The sequence below is a fragment of the Peromyscus maniculatus genome, chromosome 3 (assembly GCF_049852395.1).
Source record: "Peromyscus maniculatus bairdii isolate BWxNUB_F1_BW_parent chromosome 3, HU_Pman_BW_mat_3.1, whole genome shotgun sequence".
NCBI classification, from domain to species: Eukaryota; Metazoa; Chordata; class Mammalia; order Rodentia; family Cricetidae; genus Peromyscus; species Peromyscus maniculatus.
The window spans coordinates 144,581,196-144,602,863 of NC_134854.1; the positions used below are offsets into that span (position 1 = coordinate 144,581,196).

General features: G+C 44.9%; 2 protein-coding genes across 6 annotated transcripts in view; one reads left to right on the forward strand and one right to left on the reverse strand.

Moving 5' to 3' along the window:
* The window catches only part of LOC143272502 (murinoglobulin-1-like), a 79,287-nt gene extending 63,245 nt beyond the window's left edge, over positions 1–16,042 (forward strand). For 2 of the 4 annotated variants that reach the window (XM_076567878.1, XM_076567880.1), the window contains 18 exons: positions 1,000–1,228; positions 1,964–2,090; positions 2,343–2,464; positions 2,934–2,985; positions 5,167–5,250; positions 5,513–5,689; positions 5,897–5,984; positions 7,305–7,461; positions 7,694–7,768; positions 8,260–8,440; positions 9,190–9,413; positions 10,807–11,025; positions 11,171–11,298; positions 12,690–12,780; positions 13,418–13,486; positions 14,295–14,397; positions 15,541–15,582; positions 15,899–16,042. In XM_076567878.1, coding sequence (XP_076423993.1) covers positions 1,000–1,228; positions 1,964–2,090; positions 2,343–2,464; positions 2,934–2,985; positions 5,167–5,250; positions 5,513–5,689; positions 5,897–5,984; positions 7,305–7,461; positions 7,694–7,768; positions 8,260–8,440; positions 9,190–9,413; positions 10,807–11,025; positions 11,171–11,298; positions 12,690–12,780; positions 13,418–13,486; positions 14,295–14,397; positions 15,541–15,582; positions 15,899–15,915 — 2,185 coding nt within the window. In that variant the 3' untranslated portion in view covers positions 15,916–16,042. Of the gene's footprint in view, positions 1–999; positions 1,229–1,963; positions 2,091–2,342; positions 2,465–2,933; positions 2,986–5,166; positions 5,251–5,512; positions 5,690–5,896; positions 5,985–7,304; positions 7,462–7,693; positions 7,769–8,259; positions 8,441–9,189; positions 9,414–10,249; positions 11,026–11,170; positions 11,299–12,689; positions 12,781–13,417; positions 13,487–14,294; positions 14,398–15,540; positions 15,583–15,898 lie in introns of all 4 variants that reach the window. The other 2 variants (XR_013050137.1, XM_076567879.1) reach the window with 2 other exon arrangements.
* A 3,483-nt stretch (positions 16,043–19,525) lies between these two features.
* On the reverse strand, positions 19,526–21,340 carry LOC143272505 (tryptase beta-2-like). 2 transcript variants are annotated; one of them, XM_076567889.1, is made up of 6 exons: positions 21,234–21,340; positions 20,953–21,013; positions 20,634–20,799; positions 20,257–20,522; positions 19,952–20,019; positions 19,526–19,877 (listed from the first exon to the last, which is right to left on the reverse strand). In XM_076567889.1, exons 2-6 carry the CDS (start codon positions 21,011–21,013, stop codon positions 19,713–19,715), a joined length of 726 nt encoding a protein of 241 aa, XP_076424004.1. In that variant the 5' UTR covers positions 21,234–21,340; the 3' UTR covers positions 19,526–19,712. The 2 variants fall into 2 exon arrangements, with proteins under 2 accessions (XP_076424004.1, XP_076424003.1); XM_076567888.1 differs by having other exon boundaries at positions 19,952–20,115; positions 21,234–21,332.
* Positions 21,341–21,668: the final 328 nt, after the last annotated feature.

Here is a 21,668-nt window from a genome sequence, read left to right on the forward strand (position 1 = left end):
CATCTAGGAGCCAGGTTGCCTCTAAAAGAACATTTTATCTTATTTCAGGGGCTTCAGGTACCTACCAGGTGGTCTGGTAGCTATTCTGGTCCTCCCTTGTCCTTCAGTGCTTTGTTTGGAGCTGGCCCTATCTTTGGATGTAGATAAAAGGGGATATTTGCAAAAGGCAGATACCTAATTCAAATGTTAAAAAGGGAGCAAGGAGCTCAGAGGCAGAAGACCCTGCCTATGTGACCTTATCCAAGTACTGGCCCAAGCAGGATGTTTACACATACACATTCTATGGGAATTATGAGCACAAGAAGTCCATAATGAGGAGCAGGTGAATAATAAAGCTGAATAACACCAAATATTCGGTCATAAATGGCTTCCCACTAGAAAATGCCTTGAAATTGCTAGGTATACCTTTAATACACAACTGAATCTCTTTAATATATTGTTGTGGCCTGTAAAAATAAACAAAAAAAATGAATCATTTAGAAAACCATAGTATATTTTAAACCATCAATTATAAAATATATGTATATTCATCAGTCCCAGAAAATTCACCTAAAAATTATCATATACCTTTCCAATGCTTAAAACCATTCAGGAACGCCATATTGAGTAGGAAGAGAGGCAGTCCTACATGGAGTAGACTACTAGACTGCTACATGGAGTGGACCATATAGGTTACAAACTGTCCTATGGTATTGTGGAGATGGGAGTTCAGAGACAACTTCAAATCTATGTTCAAATTTCCACTAACATAGAGACTAGAGGTGTCATGAGGCCATGATTTGAGCTGGGTAAACAAGACGACAGAAAAACTTTTCATTTTTGCACTGGAGTCCTGTTTACACTGTCCTCTTTCTATCGCTCCTTTGAAGGACTCAAAGGGAAGGGGTGGGGTTAGGTCACACTCCTTGGGGATAGCGCTAGATCACAATCATAGTGACCATCTCAGAAATAACTCGTTCACGTGCTCACTTTCTGGGCCTCACATTCTCACTCTCCCAGCTCATCAGGAGTAGCTGAAGTGGCAGTGACAGTCCCTGACACCATCACTGAGTGGAAGGCCGGAGCCCTCTGCCTGTCCAGTGACACCGGACTTGGCCTCTCCCCTGCGGTATCTCTCCAAGCCTTCCAGCCCTTCTTTGTGGAGCTCGCGATGCCCTACTCTGTGATCCGTGGAGAAGCCTTCACGCTCAAGGCCACCGTGCTGAACTACCTCCCTACATGCATCCGGGTGAAGACCTTTCTGAATAAAGCATGACCAGAGGAGTAGAGGGAAATTAGTGTGTGTAAACTTTAACTAAGAATTAAATGGAAAGAAGGAAAAAAGGGAGGAAGGGGTTGTATTGGGCCTGTCAGCACTGGTTCTAAATGCTTAAGAATTCCCAGACTCTAGCTACATATACAACAAAGAGTTGTTCAACAATATGGACACTACATAAAATGTATTAGGTGATTTCGCCGTTATTGAAAGAGGACATACTGTACTGACAGACATAGATAGTCCATGTGACCTTGGATATAATCAAAAGATATGGTCCACAAAGATGTAGTAGGCTGTTGTTCAGATAATATGGCATATTGTTCTACAATGGATTTGCTTTTGTTAGAGGTAGATATATACTTACATACAGTAGTTAAAAAAATCTAGTACAGTGAATATATCTTTGATATAAAAATGAAGCAAATATAAATAGATAAATTTATAATTCCTTCTTTACTTATTTGTGTAGATAATACATAGATGATAGCTAAATAAAATATTAGACATGTATGTGCAGATGAAATACATACAAGCCTCTGTGTCACCTTATGTGACATTTTAGGCACATGAGTCCCAAAAGCACTGCTCCTAATCTCTTTTAACACAAATCCCCTCCACACCCTTTCACCTACCTCCATCCACACATAATATGTTGTCCTCCTGTGGTGACATCTTTGCTATTTCTTCGCCCATGTGGGGCCACAGGTCGGTGTGCTGCTGGAAGACTCCCCCGATTTCACAGCTGTCCCAGTGTCAAAAGATGAAGATTCTTACTGCCTCTGTGCCAACGGGAGGCACACCACATCCTGGTTGGTAACTCCCAAATCATTAGGTGAGTGGAGACTCTGTAAGGGACTCTGTGCACAAAGACTGAATGCAGGAAGGGTTCTGAAGTTACTTTCTTCTCATTGGGCCCTCAAGCTCTGGGTCACAGCTTCTTCTGGCCCATGCTTACCACCTTCTTAAACACAGGACAAGCTCTTGAACTGCTCATAGAACTGAGGATACTTTGCAGATCTTGGGGTTTGGAGGATGCCAAGTTCCTGGCACATCTGAGCTTAGCTCTGTGGGCCATGTATTTTAGGGAATGTGAATTTCTCTGTGACTGCAGAAGCACGACAGTCCCCAGAGCCTTGTGGTTCTGAGGTGGCCACAGTTCCTGAAACTGGGAAGAAGGACACAGTTGTCAAAGTCCTGATAGTGGAGGTGAGTGACCTCCCTTGATTGACCTTGTGCTGAGAATGGAGCGAGGTCGACTGTGTTTAGATGAAAAATAGAAGATAATAATATGTGATCTTAGGATACCTCACAGCAAGTGGCAAGCTCAGGCTTTATATCAGTGTGTTCTGTCTTCTTTCTTCCTACTATTGTCTTAACTGGAGCTTGGAGGGGATGGGCTATGCCAGTTTATCTGCTTAAGCTTGAGCTCTGTCTTCTGATGCTATATTTTTTCTTTATTATCTTTCCTTGTTACCTTCATTTTGACCTGGCATCCACAAATTCTCAAATGTTCATGCCATTCCTGAAATGGTGGAAAATTAGACCATCTAATTCCAGTCTGGACCAAAAGTAGAGATGCTGTCTCCCCTCACGACCATTAAAAAATATCACCAGCATCTTTGTATTTGCACACTCAGTAATTTCTCATGTCTGAACTTTCTATCTTTTTGTCAAGCCTGAAGGAATTAAGAAAGAACACACCTTCAGTTCACTGCTCTGTGCCTCAGGTGAGAATCCTTCAAAACAGCAATAAGATATTAACTTACATCATCTACTTAGATCTCTTGAAATATTTCTATAAGAAAACCAGGATAGTTGAGAAGCTTGGTCTGTTTTGGGGGGCTCCTAGCAGTGGGATCAGGACCTGTCCCTGGTGCATGAGCTGGCTTTTTGGAATATATTCGCCAGGCTGGGATGCCTTGCCCAGCCTTGATGCCAGCCAGGGAAGGAGCTTGTTCCTGCCTGAACTTGATATGCCATGCTTTGTTGGCACCCATGGATGCCTGCTCCTTTCTGAATGGGGGAGGAGTGGCTGGGGGGTAGACTGGAGGTGGGAGGAGAGACTAGTAAAGGAGAAGGGAGGGGAAACTGGTTGGTGTGTAAAATAAATGAAAAAAAAATTAAAAGAAAACCAGGATACTGAATACCTTATAACCACTAAAAAAAAAAAAAATCATACTGAGTCACATAAATTATCAAAATCTTTACTTACCTGATGCAGCTATCAAGAGTACAGTCATGGTATACCTAGGACTTCAGAGTTCACTGTAGCCCTTTTCTCTAGACCACAGAACCTTCTCTTCCAGTCCATCTCAGTACTTAGAAAGTAATAGCTAGGGAATAGCTCAGAAGAGAACACAACCAAAAATTACCTAAAAAAGAGGAAAAACACAGAAATGTATTAGATTATAAATAAAAACAAATGTTTTTATGGCTGAATAAAGTCTATATACAAGCCGAGCTAAATCATGAAGTGTACCACGCATATTTCTCTGTAATAGTTGTTTCTATGACTTGTTCTTTTATTCATGCTCCTCACTGGATAAACTATTGCAAAAGAAATACAGCACTGTGTCACACAAGGGGAGCTCACTGTCCCCTGTGAGGGACAGGCACAAAGGCAGAGACTGTCCACTCACAGGAATGACCACATGACCAGCACCCGCACTAGTGAGTGGAGGAGTGCTTGTCCAAGATATATTTGTCAAAAGAATAAAGAAATTGGAATTAGTTTAAATTTAATGTAAAATCCATTATTATATGAAAATTAGCAAGAGAGATGAAATAAGCAAATATCTTTGTAAAAGGGATAAACTAATGTAACAGTGACTAATACAGTGTGTAGAAGAAAAATCATCATATAATGCTAAAGTCCTTTAAATGTTTTCCATGGAAGGAAGTGAATGAACAGGGTTACTGGAGATTAATTTTTAAAAAACCAAGGACAATGTAACAAAAACCCTATCCTTCCCATTGATTAATTCTGGATCTTCTGATATTTATTTATTATACAACAATCTGGCCATCACCCCTGCCATAGGGAAGCCTTCCATGAGAGCAGCTCAGGAGTGATCAGTGAAACCTCCTAAGGCCACTCAGGGGGAACCAGGAATACCAAAGGCCAGTTCAGAATTTATCCACTTACTTATTCTGACATACTGGAGGTTTATTCAAACATTGCCTTATTTTAGGTTTCCAGGGCTAAGGTAAAACACCATGACCAAAAGCACCTTGGAGAGGAGAGGTTTATTCATCCTACACAGTAAGTCCATCATAAGGGAAGTGAGGACAGGAACCTGCAGGCAGGAACTGAAGCAGAGCTGTGGGGAGTGCTGCTCACTGGCTGGCCTTCCCTGACTTGCTCAGTTTGCTTCCTTATACACCTGACAGGACCACCTGCTCTGATGAGGACCACCCACACTGGGCTAGGCCCTGCCACATCCATCATTAAAAAGAAAATGCCCCAAGACCTGCCAATGGGCTGATTTTATGGAGGCATTTTCTCAGTTGAGATCCCTATTTGCAGAAAACACTAACTTATGTCAAAGTTCACACATGCACAAAACAAAGAGAAAAAAATCAAAGCAGAATATACCCAAACCACAATTAAATGAATAAACATATTTCCATGTGTCTATTAAATAATTAGCTAAGGCATCGATAGGAGACTCAGCAAGTCCTTTTGGAAATGCTTTTCTTCAATACAATCAGTGATAAAAGCAGAAGCAATAGAGCTTAGCAGGCCAGTACTACCAGGAAATGTAGATTTGTGATATTTACAACAAGATCATTTTTCTAGAGATACAAGAATCAAAACTTAAGACACAGTTCTAAGCAACTGGCCTTAGGGCACTCTAGGAGTTCTGAGTACTGAGATAATTGTCTACCTGTTTGTTTTGCTTATTAAGATGCCGGCATATCTGAAAAATTGTGCCTGATGCTCCCACCAGCAGTAGTGAAAGATTCAGCGAGAGCCCATTTCTCTGTGTTGGGTGAGTCATTCCATGCCTGGAGGACTTGGGACAATAGTCACTACCACTGCCCTGTGTCCACCGTGATTCCAAATGTAGCTTCTGAACTACTACACTTGAACTCTTTGACATCCTTCTTCTGTCTCTAGACCCCCAATATCCACTGGGTTCCCCACACACCGCACCCTTGAAATTCCTTCATTGGAAGTGATTCTATTAGAGATGTTATTTTGTTCTTGAAGATAATGTCTGTTCTGTCTGATGTTACATCTCTCACTTCCAGGTGATATCTTGAGTTCAGCCATAAAAAACACACAGAATCTTCTTGCAATGCCTTTTGGCTGTGGGGAGCAGAACATGGTCCTTTTTGCTCCTAACATCTACGTACTGAAATATCTGAATGAGACCCAACAGCTGACTGAGAAGATCAAGTCAGAGGCCATTGGTTACCTCAACGCTGGTCAGTAAGGCTTAGAAATTACACTTGGTTCTTGTGAATGGTCTCTCTAGAAATGGGCTTAGCATTGGAGTGGGGAAGCTGAGCAGGGTTCCCATTTGGTCAGTCCTATAAGCCAGAGTATGTGAGGGCCTCTCTGGCTTCAGACTGACATCTTGTCCTTCTCTGAGCATCAGTTTCTTCAAAACACACCCAAGCCTTCCATTCCAGGCTATCAGAGGGAGCTGAACTACAAACACAAGGATGGCTCCTACAGCGCCTTCGGGGATCAGGACGACCAGAGTCAAGGAAGCACTTGGTAAGGAAAGTCCACTATGTGTCAGGCTTGCTCCACTCCTGGTCCTCATGGCAACTCTGCATGTGTCTTATGTCATGGGAATACAGTGGATGCCTGGGCTGGGAATGAACTTTTCCGAGTTAGCAGGAATCCTACATTCAGAACTGAAACTGTCTCAAGGCTCATCTGCCTTGAATCTATACGACCTCTTTTACTCAATTCATTATGCTGGCTTTTTCATTCCTCCACAAGATTTTTCATGATAAATACCCAGCTACATATTGCTGAGCATCCAAATATGCTCATAACTCTTAAAAAGCTGATACCATTCTTCATGTGGTCCTGTATTGCATAAGAATGTGTTCTTGGGATAAACACACAGACATTACAGGTGACAAATGACATAGAAACTGATAGAAACAGGAAGTAAGCCAAGGAGAGGGATGGACATTGTGAGGTGGAAAACATGTTGCAGGAGTGTAGCTAGAGTTCTCCTGCCTGGCCCACAGTCAGGACAAATCCCTGTCACTCGCCTGTCCCACCACCGCTCAGACCGAACCAAGTAAACACAGAGACTTATATTGCTTACAAACTGTATGGCTGTGGCAGGCTTCTGACTAACTGTTCTTATAGCTTAAATTAATCCATTTCCACAAATCTATACCTTGCTATGTGGCTCATGGCTTACCAGCATCTTTTCATGCTGCTTATCAGGGTGGCGGCTGGCAGTGACTCCCTCTGCCTTCCTGTTCTTTTATTTCTCCTCTCTGTTAGTCCTGCCTATACTTCCTGCCTAGCCACGGCCAATCAGGTTTTATTTATTGACCAATCAGAGCAACTTGACATACAGACCATCCCACAGCACAGGCAAGTGCAGACCATCTCAGACACCTGCACTCATGCCCGTGGTCCTAATCATCCTATATGTGGACCTGCTGGGTAAAGCCATGAGGAACCCAAGAATGGGCTCCCACAGGACATTCAGAACATCCCACAGCACAGGAGTTTTAGGAGAGAAGGTTTTTCTGATCTACAAAAGAAAATCAATGGAAGGGGAAAAGGCTAAGATGAGGGTGCAGGTGTAAGGGAAACAGGAGAGTGAGTGATGGAGAAGCAGTGAGAAGCAGAGCAGGAAGCAGCTGGACCACACTGTGGTGTCCACATCCAAGAGGACCAGGGATGGAAGACTGCTTTGAAAGAGGAAGAGAAACTGTAAGCTTCATGTGCTCACAGAAACTTAGGCTGATTGCTCATGAGTGTGGTCCAGACCCCAGAAACCCGTGTGTGAAGTGCTGCATCAGAACACAAGCCCTCATCTCCCCACTCTCCCTCCCCGATCAGGCTCACAGCCTTTGTGCTCAAGTCTTTTGCCCAAGCTCGAGCCTTCATCTTCATCGATGAAACACACATCACCCACGCCTTCACCTGGCTCTCCCAGCAGCAGCAGGACAATGGCTGTTTCAGGAGCTCTGGATCGCTGTTCAACAATGCCATGAAGGTGACCTATTCTGAACTACTTATAAGTACGGTGACCTAATAATAACATCCGAAAGTCGGGCCATACTCCTTACCACTGAAACAAACCAGCCTTCAGGCTGAGAATTACTTTTTCATAATGGGGGTGTAAATGAGAACTTCCATTGAATACAAAGGATGATTACAAGCAGGGAAGACATATTTAGTGCATTGCTTGCTGTATACTTTACCTGTTTCATTCCTTTTGTTTACAGGGTGGAGTAGAAGACGAAGTGACTCTCTCTGCCTATATAACCATTGCCCTTCTGGAGAGTTCACTTCCAGACACAGTAGGTGCCACATTGCTTCTCCATCTTCCAAAACTAATGTAAAATGTGTGGCTTCCTATCCTCTCTAAAGCCAAATGGCAGCTTTCTTTTTAACAAGAGTTTTGCATTTGTAATATTCCTTTAATGACCATCCACCTGCTCAATGAAATTCTGTCTATGTTCCAAAAATCAAGACAAAAACATGTCCTCTAATACTGTCATTATTAGTCTGTATTTAAATGGAATATAGTTTATAAAAGAAATGGCTCCTAAAAGATAGAGGATAGACAGATGATCAATGACAGAAGATAAGAGAGAAGGAAGGAGGGAAGGAAGGAGAGAAGGAGAGAGGGAAGGATAGAAGAAAAGAGGTAGGGAGAAAGGAAAAAAGAAGAGTGGAGGGAATGGAAGGATTCATTTGAAAAGCATCAATGTCTCCATCCTCCATGTTTCTTCCAAGGCCTGCTAGGACGCTTGTTCATGTTGCTCAGGATTCACTCTTCTGCCAACAGCAACCTGTTGTCTCCAAAGCGCTGACCTGCCTGGAGTCATCCTGGAAGACAACAGAGCACAGGGGAGATGGCAGCTCTGTGTACACCAAGGCACTGCTGGCCTACGCTTTCGCTCTGGCAGGGAACCAGGACAAGAGAAATGAAATCCTAAAATCACTTGATACTGAAGCTGTAAAGGAAGGTAGGAATGTGTGTTATCGTGTTTGTCTCCATCCAGTTCCAGTGACGGGAAACGGGAGTAGACGATGTGTGGAAATAGTATTACATTTTAGTTCCGTCCCCATGGCATTCTGAGGTTTCTCCTTGGACTGACACATTAGGAAATTAGCCTTTCTTCTACACACAACACCTTCTCTTCAGTGTTTTCTCCTAGTGTACCCAAGTAAACAAATGTAATATCACAATAGAATGCACACAGTTCAACTACCGTTACAAAGGGAAATGTAGCTAAAGCTTAACTTTCCTCTCTGATACACATACACCTGTCAGGAGGAGGCAAGACTATAAAGAACAGGAAAAAAGAACTGATGCTCAAGGTTTTGCTCTTTCAACTGCAATTCTGAAAACAATGGGAAACTTTCCTGAGTCATTTGGACTGAACACTGAACTAGTGATGTTTTGTAGGGTGTGAGGGAATTAATGAGTGAAAGAATCATGTCTGTTCTTGTCTTCTCACCAACTCTGCTAGAGCATCACTGGGGGTGTAGTTTAGTTAACAGCTTACGAATTTCTGTCTTCATATCTTTCTCAGTCCTACCCTATCATACCAGCAGCAGATGTTTTTACTGCTAATAATAAATCTGGGATTATTCTGAGCGAAAACTTGAAAACCCGCTACAACTTTCTTATATATCCTTCTTTCTAGATAGAGACATACAGTTATTCATTGGCTACTCACACTTCTAGTTATTTCTCTATTTTTACCCTAAGACAACTCCGTCCATTGGGAAAGACCTCAGAAACCCAGGAATTCAGAGAGGTATCTGTACAAACCCCAGGCTCCCTCTGCTGAAGTGGAGATGAATGCCTATGTCCTCCTCACTCTCCTCACTGCCCAGCCAGCCCCAGCACCTGAGGACCTGGCTTTGGCAGTTCGCATCGTGAAGTGGATCACAAAGCAGCAGAATTCCCATGGCGGCTTCTCTTCCACACAGGTCGGTGACTTTCCTTCAGAGTCCCATGCAGTGAGGGGATTTGAACAAGAGATGCAGGAACAAGAAAAAAGGGAAGAGGAGGGAAAAAAACAAGGACATGTTCCTCATGGGTATTTTGAGTCTATAGGAAGTGAGGGATGATACATTCCATAATGAATTTTCCTAGTTCCTATGTTCAGACACAAGAGGTCTCTTCATACCACATTTAGAGAAACAGGCTTAAGTTGCTAAGGACTTCTGACCTAGACCCAAACCTTGATAGAAAACAATGGCAAAAACCCTGAAGTGTCCAGAATCCTTATATAATTGGTCAAGCTGGAATAGCACAATGAGTACCTAAGAGATGCTAACTGGACCAAACTGCATCTTTATCATCGTGCTGCTCTTAGGTGAGGCCATTCCCCTTCTCCTGACAGACTCTCCCAATCTTATGTATGGAGAGATTGCCCTCAGGTTTTCCCCAAGCTAGTAGAACTCCTGCAGGCCTGCTTTACCTCAGGACAGTTAGATCCAATCAAGGCTGTAAACCATTTGCTTTATCATCTAGTCAGTATAATTCTCATGAGGTAATAGTTTCCAAAAATATACATCTACCATAGTGTCTATAAAAGATGCTCCTATATTCAGGGCATATATGACAGAGTTAATCTCCAGAGAGGTATAGTGAGGAGGTCAGTTCCTCTAAAGGAGAACAATGTACCAACAGGAACCTTCCATGACATTAGCCACCCTGTTTGCATTCAATTCTTTCAGTCTTTTACCTCAACAGGAAGTCTGCATTGTAAATACAGTAAAACCCTCACTGCATGTTTCTGTTCTCTTTTTGGGCTCTGCAGTCAGGATAGCATCTGGAGCTGACTTGGGATAAGGAGGGATCCTGTGGGAGAGATCCTCTCTAGAGCATGGAGTACATCCCCAGAGAGTATGCTGCCGAGGAGCAAGGCGAGGAAGGACAGCACTAGATCACAGTTTTTCCTTTATTTGATAAGATTGGATCGTGACTGGCACTTGGCCATGATGTTGATGTCTCTTGAGTGTTCCTCAGTGCAGAAGAAAGTTTGGTGGTGAGAGCAAGAACGTGATTTTGTCGACAGATGCTCGGCATCTTCACGGGAATCAAGGACAAAGGAAGAAAAACAGTAAATGCTAGAAGAAAAATCTAATTTGGATTTATTCTTTGTACTGGTTTGGGGGAAATCTGCATATGCCAGGGTGCTCTGTGTAAGAAGGGAAATTAAGTAGATGTTTTTGGTTCTCAAATATTTCCTAAATTAAAGTCTAGAGATCAAATAACTAAAGACAAAACCTCAGGACACTTTTGTCACAGCCTCAGGAAGAGCCTGAGCCCTTCCATACTGATGCTAAACTGAACTTTTACACTCATCCCTCACAGGACACTGTGGTGGCCCTCCATGCTTTGTCCAAGTATGGAGCAGTTACTTTTTCTAGAAGTCAGAAAACTCCTCTGGTGACCATCCAGTCTTCAGGGACATTTTCTAGAGAGTTCCAAATAGAGAACAGCAATCGCCTGTTGCTGCAGCAGGCCCCACTACCAGACATCCCTGGGGACTATGACATCAACGTGTCAGGGGAAGGATGTGTGTATGCTCAGGTAAGATTCTGGGACAGCTGGGAACGTCCTTCCCCAAAATAGAAAGCATCCCTTTGCCACCTGCACACATCATGCTCAAATTGGGAGAAATCCACCCAAGGATCCAGTGCAATGGAGGTAAATATTTCTATTCACTACTTGTCAGACAACGCTAAGATACAATGTGCACTTGGAGAAACAGGAGTCTGCATTCACTCTGCGGGTACAGACAGAACCTCTGACTTGTGATAACCCCAAAGGCCACAACAGCTTCCAGATCTCACTAGAAATCAGGTATGAGCCTCTGTCTCTCTTGCCTACTACAGTGTTGTGCTCCTGGATCTCTTCACAGAATGGGTTCAGAGATATCCAAAGCAAGGCTTCGTTAGGATTTTGCTCTGTCAAAAAAAAAAAAGAAAGAAATACTTGACTCCAGCAAAGTGAACAATGAAGAATTATAGAATTATAATCTCTAATTAGTCTACCTTTCGAGTTCCTTTCTCACCCACTATCATAGTAAAATAATAGATTGTTCTTTTCTCTATGATACTTTAATGTGGGCTATTCTTCTTCACCAACAAAGGCAAACCTTCTTGGTCTTTTAAGATTCCATTTTTCTAGAGGGAAAAAAAGATACTCTGTTCTTCTGACACATGTCAAAAACGTCATATAAACTGTAACCAGCATTGGGTGCTAACTGCAAAAAGTGAAGGGATCTTGGATGGAAAGGAGACTTCCATAGTGTGGCCTATTATCTTGTTTCCCAGTGTAATGGGGTGTAGCTTGTTGTTTTACTCTTTGGGAGACTACCACCCCGCTCCCTAATAAATACATGGAGACTTATTCTTACTTTGTGAATGCCCAGCCTTAGCTTGGCTTGTTTCTAACCAGCATTTCTAACTTCACTTAAATTATCCCACTTCTCTTTTACTATGTTTTACACCTAGGCTTTTTACCTTTCTTTATTCTATGTATCTTGCTTTTCTTCTTATTCCGTGGCTGGCTGTGTGGCTGGTGGCTTGGACCCTGGCTCTAGTCCTCCTCCCCTCCTTTTCTTGCCCCTCACTTTTCTTCTTGAGCCTAGATTTCTCCTCCTATATATTCTCTCTGCCCGCCAGCCACACCTATCCCCCTCTCCTTCCTAGTCATTGGCCATTCCCCTTTTTATTAGTCCAATCAGGTGCTTCAGGCAGACAAAGTAACACAGCTTTGCAGAGTTAAACAAATGCAACATAAAAGAGTGCAACACATCTTTGCATTATTAAACTAATATTCCACAACAGTGGTGTGTGTGCATGTGTGTGTGAGAGAGAAGGAAACAGAGACAGAGACACAGAGAGAGACAGAGACAGCGACAAAAACAGAAACAGGACAATCTCTTCTCTCAGTCCTCAGCTTCCATATGCATTAGGTTTTTGAGATGCGGTTTCTTACTGCCCCAGGCTTGTTAAGAAGACTATGCTGGCTGGCCAGTACACTGCATGGATGCCTCTATTTTTAATCAACTCCCAGTTGACATTGTTATGCAGTCTATTTTGAGAATTGTTTATATTGACTGTAAAGTCCATATATTTTAAAGTATGAAAAAATAGCACAGGGCATGTCAGGAATTGCTGCTTGAGCTCCAAGGAGGCAAGATTCAAAGCATTAAAAATATTCCTTCCATTCACTTCTCTGGTCTGCAGTTATTCAGGGAGCCGTCCAGCCTCCAACATGGTGATTGTTGATGTGAAGATGGTGTCTGGTTTCATTCCATTGAAACCAACAGTGAAAAGGGTAGGTGGACCAGATGTTTGGATTTCTGTATCTTCAGACCAGAAACTTGCCAACATCATCATAATAATGCCATCCTGAACCAAAACTAATTTAACAAAATTTGATTTATATAATTCTAAGTATAGGTGTGGACTGTGATAGCAGTCAGCAGAAAAAATATAACAATGGTGTTTGAGTTCATTGAGTTCACAATCTAGCTAACAATAATTTTTAAAGCATGATGAACTTGGTCAATAATGATTAATGGGAAAATGTTATTAAGTACCAAAATTTTAGATGTGGTGTTTAAGAACTTTGAAAATTAACAGCAAACTAAGATCAATAGCAGAGTACAGAGAAAGATACTTGCACAGAGAATGTGAGGTAAGTGAGTACTATCAAATGCAGGACCACTTCACCTTCAAACAAAAGTCAAAAATACCAATTACTAAGTTAGGTCATAATCTGTCAGGCCTCTAGTGGAGTGGCATTAACAGTCTTAATCATGTATTTTCATTCTTATTGGAAAGTATCTTCCAACTCACTTTAATGAACTGGTGACATCTCTTTCTATCATCTTCCATCCCTCAGTTCATTTGCCTTCTTCACCCCCAAGGCCTTTGCCTTTTCAGTAACACAGTGTTTTCTCTCATTCCAGCTTGAAAGATCAGAGCATGTGAGTAGAACAGAAGTGAGCAACAGCAATGTCTTATTATATGTGGATCAGGTGAGGGTCCTTCCTGCCTCCCTAACTGTGTCTAGGTGGACAGTCCTTGGTTTATGTAGGTCAGGTGAGGGTCCTTCCTGCCTCCCCAGACATGTCTAGTGGACAGTCCTTGATCTATGTAAATCAGGTGAACATCCTTCCTGCCTCCCCATACATGTCTAGGTGGGTCTTTGTGGGAATTGTAAAGCAGGAGAAAAGCAGGTCTCTAGGAAGTCTTTTGGGGAAGCACCTTCCCTCTGCTCATACTAGATGATATTTTAAATTGTCATTCCTGGCCTGGAGACATGACTCAGCAGTTAAGAGCACTAACTAACTCAGAATTGTCTGTAACTCCAGTTGCAGGAGATCTGATTCTCACTTTTGGCCTCTACTAGTATACCCATGCACACATATACAACAACAACAACAACAATAATAATAACAATACAAATCTTTAAATTCCCTTTCCTCATTGCTGGCTTTCCTGGGACTTATCATGGGCTCCCAAGTCAGCAGGTCAAAGGGCTTAACTGTCACCCTGAACAAAGCCCCACATCACACACTGGGGAGGAATATGGATTTTTTGGATTAGTTTAATAGACTAGAAAAGTTTCATATACTCCCAGGAGCCTCTACTTTAGTTCCTCACGTCTCTACTCTAAAATCCAATCACCATCCACATATGTGAGCAGTTAGGAACACAGTGACTGAGAGGTTAAATGCTACCCATGCATAACTGTTTCTCAAAAACGAGTGACTGAGTGATGCTGAAGAAAAACAGTGGCCACCGCCATGATGCGATTCTGGATTACTTTTTTCTCTTTGCCAGGTGACCAATAAGACACTGGCCTTTTCCTTCGTCATTCAACAAGACATCCCAGTGAGGAACCTGCAGCCTGCCATTGTGAAAGTCTATGACTACTACGAGACAGGTGAGCAAGGGATTAGGAAGCGCCCCGAAGCAACTTGAAGTTTTCTCTTTTTTTCCTTTTCTACCGGTTTTTTAAAGACAGTTTCTCAATATGCAGCCCAGGCTGACCTCAAACTCTCAATCCTGACTCAGTCTCCAAATGCAGATATTACTTGTATATACCATTGCACCGACTGTTTAAAACAATTATTTTACACATAGTGACACATTACATAGGCCAGACTGGCAAATCTGCTCTTAATAAAAGAATGTGAGTATGACAAACATTTATAAGATGTCAATTTATTCAGCCACTGATATCTTGTTCCTACTTGTTTGTCCAAACAATCATATGTGACCAAACATGTCTAAATAACATAAGGGACCAAACGTTTGACAACGAAGTGTCTATTGGTGGAAAGACACACAAATCTCCTTCTGAATATAGTAACGCAAAGATGAAGAATTATACAAAGAATTATAGTAGGAATAAAAAGATGAGTGAGAATTATAGCCTGAGTGGTCATTGATGAAAGAGAGAGAGAGAGAGAGAGAGAGAGAGAGAGAGAGAGAGAGAGAGCAAGCAAAGCCAGAGTTGGGGAATAAAATGGGGGATTTTCTGTGCCATATGTCTCAGAATAGACGAGTTCAAGAAATAGTGAAGGAAAAAAATCAGAAATATAGAAATGCATCTGAGAGGACACACGTCTCCACGGATCACTCCCTGTATTCTGCTCAAACACTGTAGAATAAGCACACTTCGATATTCTCACTTGGGTGAATTATTCTGGTGCTGTTGCCCATTTGCTTACTTATGTCTTGAGAGGGAGGCATGCCACGGTGCCTGTGGAGGTCACAGGGCAATGAGGAGAAACGGTTCCTCACCCTCTGCCATGTGGATCCTGAGGACTGAACTCACTGTGGTCACTAGGCATGGCAACAAGTGCCTTTCCCCACTGAGCCATCTTGGTGGCCCAGGATAAATGTGTCACCCAGTAGCTTCAAGAAGATATTTTCTTTGCTTGGTTTGTCCCCAGAGAGACGACTTTTCTGTAACCATTCAGGTTCTGATGAAGGAAATTGGTCAGTCCCAACACATCAACTGTGCTCCACAAAATGCTGTAGCATCAAACTCCCATTCTCAATTTTTTTCCATGTCTTTCAGATGAAATGGTTTTTGCTGAATACAGCGCCCCCTGCAGCTCAGGTGAGCTCCTAGCACTCCTTGCAAAAAGCCTTCCTCTGACTTCTTCTCCTTCAAAACTACCCAGAACTTTTGTTTGATGAGCTCAGAACCATCTCATCCTGTGAAGACACTGCATGGTACACCATGGGATTGGTGCACTAACCCTGGAAGACTCCTCTAACTTCTTTACCAAAGTATATCATAGCTTATGGTAGAAAATCCAATGGATCCTAGTTTCCTCCATGGTCAGTTTACTTTCCTGCAGAAAACCCTGCTGTCTGTACTCAGTTAGAATTATATCATCTCATGTGCTGCTTTCTTCTCTCCACATACACAGATAAACAAAATTCTTGAAACTCATACCTGAAGACAAGACATTGCTGGAATCCCCGAACCCAGGAACCTTCAGGATGGTGTTTTTTGTTGCCTCTGCAATACAAATACTGAACAAGCGTGGTAAATAAATGCATACTTCTAGAGAGTCTCTGTCTTTGATGCGTTCTTTACTTAATCCAAATTTGCCTCATGCTCACCTAGTGCCTTGCTCTGTACCCCACATTTGCAACGAACAGAAATGTCATTCAAAGAGAAGAACATGTGTTGTGAAAATGGGGAACCCTTTACAACTGCTCAATAGTACAGACCTCAGAGCATGAAGAATAACACACGGCAACCTTTCCTCCATAAGAAAAATCACGATGGGTATGCTAGTGACCCAAGACTATTAACCAAGCAAGAAGTGGTGATTCAAGTCTGCATTCAAAGCATTTCTGGAGGCTGAGGCAGGAGGATTGAACATTTGAGAGCAACAGAGGCTACCTAGCAATTCCAGGTGAGTCTGGGCTTCATAACCAGACTGTCTCAAAACATCAAAAGGCAGGGATTATACAGCTCAATGGTGGAATATTTGACCAGCATTTTCTTCTCTTTTTTGTAAATTTTTTCTTTTTTATTGAAAATATAAAACTTTTTTGCCTCATGTAATACATACTGATTAGTGTTTGCCCTCTCTCTACTTCTCCCAGTGCCCCCCCCCACACACACACACACCTCCTCCCCCATCTGGATCCACCTCATTTCTGTCTCTCATTAGAAAACATACAACAGCCAGGCAGTGATGGTGCACACTTTTAATCCCAGCACTCAGGAGACAGAGGGAAGCAGATCTCTTTGAGTTCCAGGCCAGCCTGGTCTATAGAGCTAGTTCTAGGACAACCAGGGTTACCCAGAGAAACCCTGTCTCAAGAGAGAGAGAGAGAAGAGAGAGAGAGAGAGAGAGAGAGAGAGAGAGAGAGAGAGAGAGAGAGAGAGAGAGAGAGAGCCCGAGTCTCCCGTAACTGAGCCAGAGCTGAGAGCTACATCTGTCTAAAGTAACCTGCTCAGCTGGGTACTGGACTCTGGCTGAGACAGAGGGTTTGGGCCCTGCCCTGAAAGCTGTCAGGCCTGACCCCTGTAGCCCATGGCCGGAGATGAAGCCAGTGATCACTTTTATCTGTCAACTGACTCCGAGCTGAGCAGAGCTGCTCTGCCAGGGTCAGATAAGGAGAAAGCCCATCAGGAGGCTAGGCTGCTCTCCCCTCCCACCCTTCCTCCTCGCCCCTTGCCTGGCCCTAGATGCTTCTCACTAGGATCCTGGTCCATCTCCGACCCTGCATGGCCTCCACTGAAGGATGGCTAAATGCACTTATCAGACAGAGTGTCATCACCTACCAGGCAGGATCCACAGTGACCCTGAGAGAGTGAGATGGGTGGCATGGAGGAACAAGGGACCGAGTTCCAGCTTTACCTTTTATTTTTGTGGTGGATGTGTATTATGTTTGACATTAAAAATTAAAACTAAGAAGATGGCCAGAGATATGGCTCAGCAGTTAAGAGTGTGACACACACACACACACACACACACACACACACACACACACACACCATCACCACCACCAAAAGATGGTACCAAGCACTGGATGAGACAACTGACTTCATTTCCCCATCAAGGATGAGGGCTCTACCCAAGAAAGGGAAAGGTCAGCCCTCAGCAGTAATTGTAAAATCGTGGATGTCACCCCACACCAGATGTTACCTCCAATACAGAAGCTGAATCAAGACAAGGGGAGCAAAGGGGCAGCATTGATGGCATATGATTGCGAAACATAAGTGACATTCCAACAGGGAATGGCTGCTCCAGTGGGGCCCACTCACGAGCCAACAGCTCCCTTCAGCTGAATGTTCCAGAAACAGGCATTTGTGTGAGTAGGAATAGCCAAATCCCAAGAGCCTCAACTGAGAGCCCCTCAAAGTAAAGTCCACTCTAACAGCCAGATGTGCCACTGCATGAATTTTTTTGTTTTTGTTTTTGTTTTTCGAGACAGGGTTTCTCTGTATAGTTTTGGTATCTTACTGTCCTGGATCTCACTCTGTAGACCAGGCTGGCCTCGATTCGCCTGGCTCTGCCTCCCGAGTGCTGGGATTAAAGACGTGTGCCACACCAGGCGAAATTATTTTTGAGCTTTATTCTTTTAGGATGGGGTCTCACATATCCCAGGCTGGCCTCAAACTCAATTTGAAGACAAGGATGACCTTGAATTCTTGGTCTGCTCCCACCTCTCCAGTGCCAGGATTGCAGGGGTGTACTACCACACTTGCTTATATTGATGGTGGAGATCGAAGCCAAGGTTCCCTGCCTGCTAGTCAAATACCACCAACTGAGCTACACCCCCAGGCCCCACCACGTGGGATTCTGGGCAGCAGAGGCAGTAATGACGTGGACTCTATGCAGAGTGTGATGAGAAGGCAGGATGGCAAGGAGTTCCTATCAGGGCAGTCACGGAGCCGTCAATGAGGCAAAGGAGATGTCTTTTGCCACTGCAGGGTGAAGATGGCTGAGCAATACCTGCAGAGGGTGGGGGTGCACTGGCCATGCTTTATCTCCTGGGCCGGCTGCAGTAAGTCTGGCTTCCCTCTATATGGGTCTTTATTTATTTATTTATTTTTAAGATTTATTATGTATATACAACATGTATGACTGCAGGCCAGAAGAGGGCACCAGATCTCATTACAGATGGTTATGAGCCACCATGTGGTTGCTGGGAATTGAACTCAGGACCTTTGGAAGAGTAGTGCTCTTAACCTCTGAGCCATCTCTCCAGCCCCTACATGGGTCTTTTAAGGTGTCCATGCTGTTCTCCATGTCTTAAGGACAGGATGTCTCTCACATGAAAGAAATGAGCTGTGGGCAGGCAAGGTGATGGCCAGTGGGTAAAGGTGCTGACTGTCAAAGCCTGAGGACCTGAGTTGGATGCCCAGAGTCCTCGTAAAGGTAGAAGGAGAAGGGCCGGGCGGTGGTGGCGCACGCCTTTAATCCCAGCACTCGGGAGGCAGAGGCAGGCGGATCTGTGAGTTCGAGGCCAGCCTGGTCTACAGAGCAAGATCAGGACGGGCACCAAAACTACACAGAGACACCCTGTCTCAAAAAATACCAAAAAAAAAAAAAAAAAAAAAAAAAAAAAGTAGAAGGAGAAAACTGACTGTACAAAGTTGTCCTCTGGCCTCCACACACGCACCTTGGCATGCACATATATTATACAAGCACATGTTTGTTTTTGTGGGTTTTTTTTTAAGACAGGGTTTCTCTGTATAACAGCCTTGGCTGTCCTGGAACTCCCTTTGTAGACTAGACTTACCTCAAACTCACAGAGATCCTCCTGCCTCTGCCTCTCGAGTGCTGGGACTAAAGGCGTGCGCCACCACTGCCCAGCAAACAAACGTCTGTTTGAAATGTGTTTAAAATACGTTTTTAAAGTGAGCTTGTGTGGAAAGAGGTTAGTCCCAGGGACAGGGCCTGGTAAGAGGCCCAACCCCACTACGGTATGCCAGTCCCATGACTAGGACCCCACAGCAAGGGCATCACAGCCTGGCCAAGGTACTCCATTTGCCCCCAGTGACACCCACAATGAGGAGAGCAACCCCCATAGCTGTTTGCATGTACTTTAATGAGTACCCTGTGCGGCCACCTGGGGTGGGAAGCAGAAGGGATGGGGGTGGCCAGGGGCTCAGAGGGACAGGGGAGGCAGAAGGACAGGAAGGTGGAGGTTCCACCTGGGCAGGAAGCATCCAGTTCAAGACAATAGGGCCTGGTTCTCCTCTGACCTGGAAGCAGCTCAGGAGTTCTCAGGGACGTAGCGGTGGATCCATCCCAAGTAGTACGTCACCCGGGTGTAGATGCCAGGATAGTTGGGCTGTGCACAGCCCTCACCCCAGCTGACCACACCTGCTTGCAGCCAGGCACCCTTGACTTTGCAGACCAGCGGCCCCCCTGAGTCACCCTGGGGAAGACAGGGGCTAGCACTCCATATGGAGACTGGATGGGGTGGGGTACGGGGGAGGACACAGGACCCACCTGGCAGGAGTCCCTCCCAGTACTTCCAGCACACAGCATGTCATCACGGACAATGCGAATGTTGTCCCCTGTGTAGAGGCCAGCGTGGTATTTCTGATCACAGAGGCTGTTTTCCACAATGGGCACCTTCACTTGCTTCAGGGGATAGGGCGGCGGGAGGGGCTCTGGGGTGAAAGAGGTGCAGCCTTTGGGGGGAGCTCATCAGGGACTGGCCAGCCTTGGGAACCCCTGTCCACCCTCCAATGTTGGGGCTGGGTGAGATCTAGTCCCTGCCCAACTAGCTGGCAGCCATCCCTGACACATACCAGCATTATTAATGTCACCCCAGCCTGTCACCCAGCATGATGTCCCTGAGGGGAAGGTCTCCGCGGCAGGAGGCAGGGATATGGGGTTGACATGGGTGGAGACATTCACAGCGTCCTTGAGCTCCAGCAGAGCAATGTCTGCCCCAGTCTCAACTGAGTAGTAGTTGGGGTGCACAATGATCCGGTTCACAGGCAGGAGTTGGTCCTCGTAGTATAAATGCTGCTCACGAAGCTGCACCCGGAAGAGCTCTGGGCTTTGGATGTGCCTGGAAGAATACAGCCCTGTTTGGGAGGCTCTGAACACTGGGCACTGTGGGAGAAATCTTGACCCCCCCACCCCCACTCCGCACCCCCGTGTCAGGCCCAGGCAAACTCACGGTCCCACACAGTGTGCCGCAGTGAGCACCCACTGTGGGTGGATGAGGGAGCCTCCGCAGAAATGTATCCAGTAGCTGGACTTTAATCTCAGGCTCACTTGCCAGGGCCACTTACTCCCAGACGCCTCCCGTCCTCCCACAATGCCTACTCGCTGCTCAGCTGGGCCTGCAAAAGGACAAGGGGCAAACCTCAGCATCCTGGCTTGCTCCTCCCTGTACAGGAGCAACTATCTCTGGGATCCTCCACATTCTCCCATAGCCTGTGGCCTGTGAAGGTCAGAGAGAGAGAGAGACAGGGAGGGCTCAAGACACAACTCACGAGGGGCGGCACGCAACAGGCTGGCCAGGAGGGACAGCACCAGCAGCAGCGGCTTCAGCATCTGGAAGAGGCAAGGAATTCAGCTTGAGTCCAGCTGGGAGACAGGGCTGGACTGGGGTTAGCAGAGAATCCAGTCCAAATGGAGCCAGGGCCTGTGAAATGGAGAGTAGGTTCAGCCGGGGAGTCTGGGGTCTGGTGCTCCAGGTCACTAAGGTCACAAGCTTGGTCACTCTGCTTCAGGGTGATGAGCAGATGCCAGGGGCTCTGGGAAAGGACTTTACCTTGGCGGTCTCTGCTGCTCTCTACTCTGCCTGCTGTCCTCTGTCTGCCCTTTTATTTTCCCAGACCAGAGTTCATGAGAGGAGGGGCATACCACCCTCCAATCCAGACATGAAGGAAATGATTTAGATCAAAGGCCCCCATGTAACAATGCCCCCACCACCCAGATGACCTTCTGAGTCCCACAAGTCACAAGATTGAGCGCAGAAGACCAGCGACACACGCCCCGCATGGGGTTTTGGTGTTTCAGGCTATTGGAAGGCAGAGTTCTGAGATCCAACTGGTCTCTGCTCAGGGTCCACCAGGGCTGCTGTTGGTATTGGAGATTCCAGGGGGTCCCACCATGGGCAGAGCACTGCACACTGAGGGTCCCTCTCAGCTGAGTGCCCTACATCATTGAGATGACACTCCTTCCAACTGTTGAGATGAGGACCCTG

Bases quoted from the DNA above. Each gene is read 5' to 3' on its own strand.
- LOC143272505 (XM_076567888.1), bottom strand. From the start codon at position 21,013: ATGCTGAAGCCGCTGCTGCTGGTGCTGTCCCTCCTGGCCAGCCTGTTG. The intron at 20,800-20,952 runs GTGAGTTGTGTC...GTCCTTTTGCAG, and splicing joins CCTGTTGCGTGCCGCCCCTC to GCCCAGCTGAGCAGCGAGTA. The intron at 20,523-20,633 runs GTGAGTTTGCCT...GTATTCTTCCAG, and splicing joins GCGGCACACTGTGTGGGACC to GCACATCCAAAGCCCAGAGC.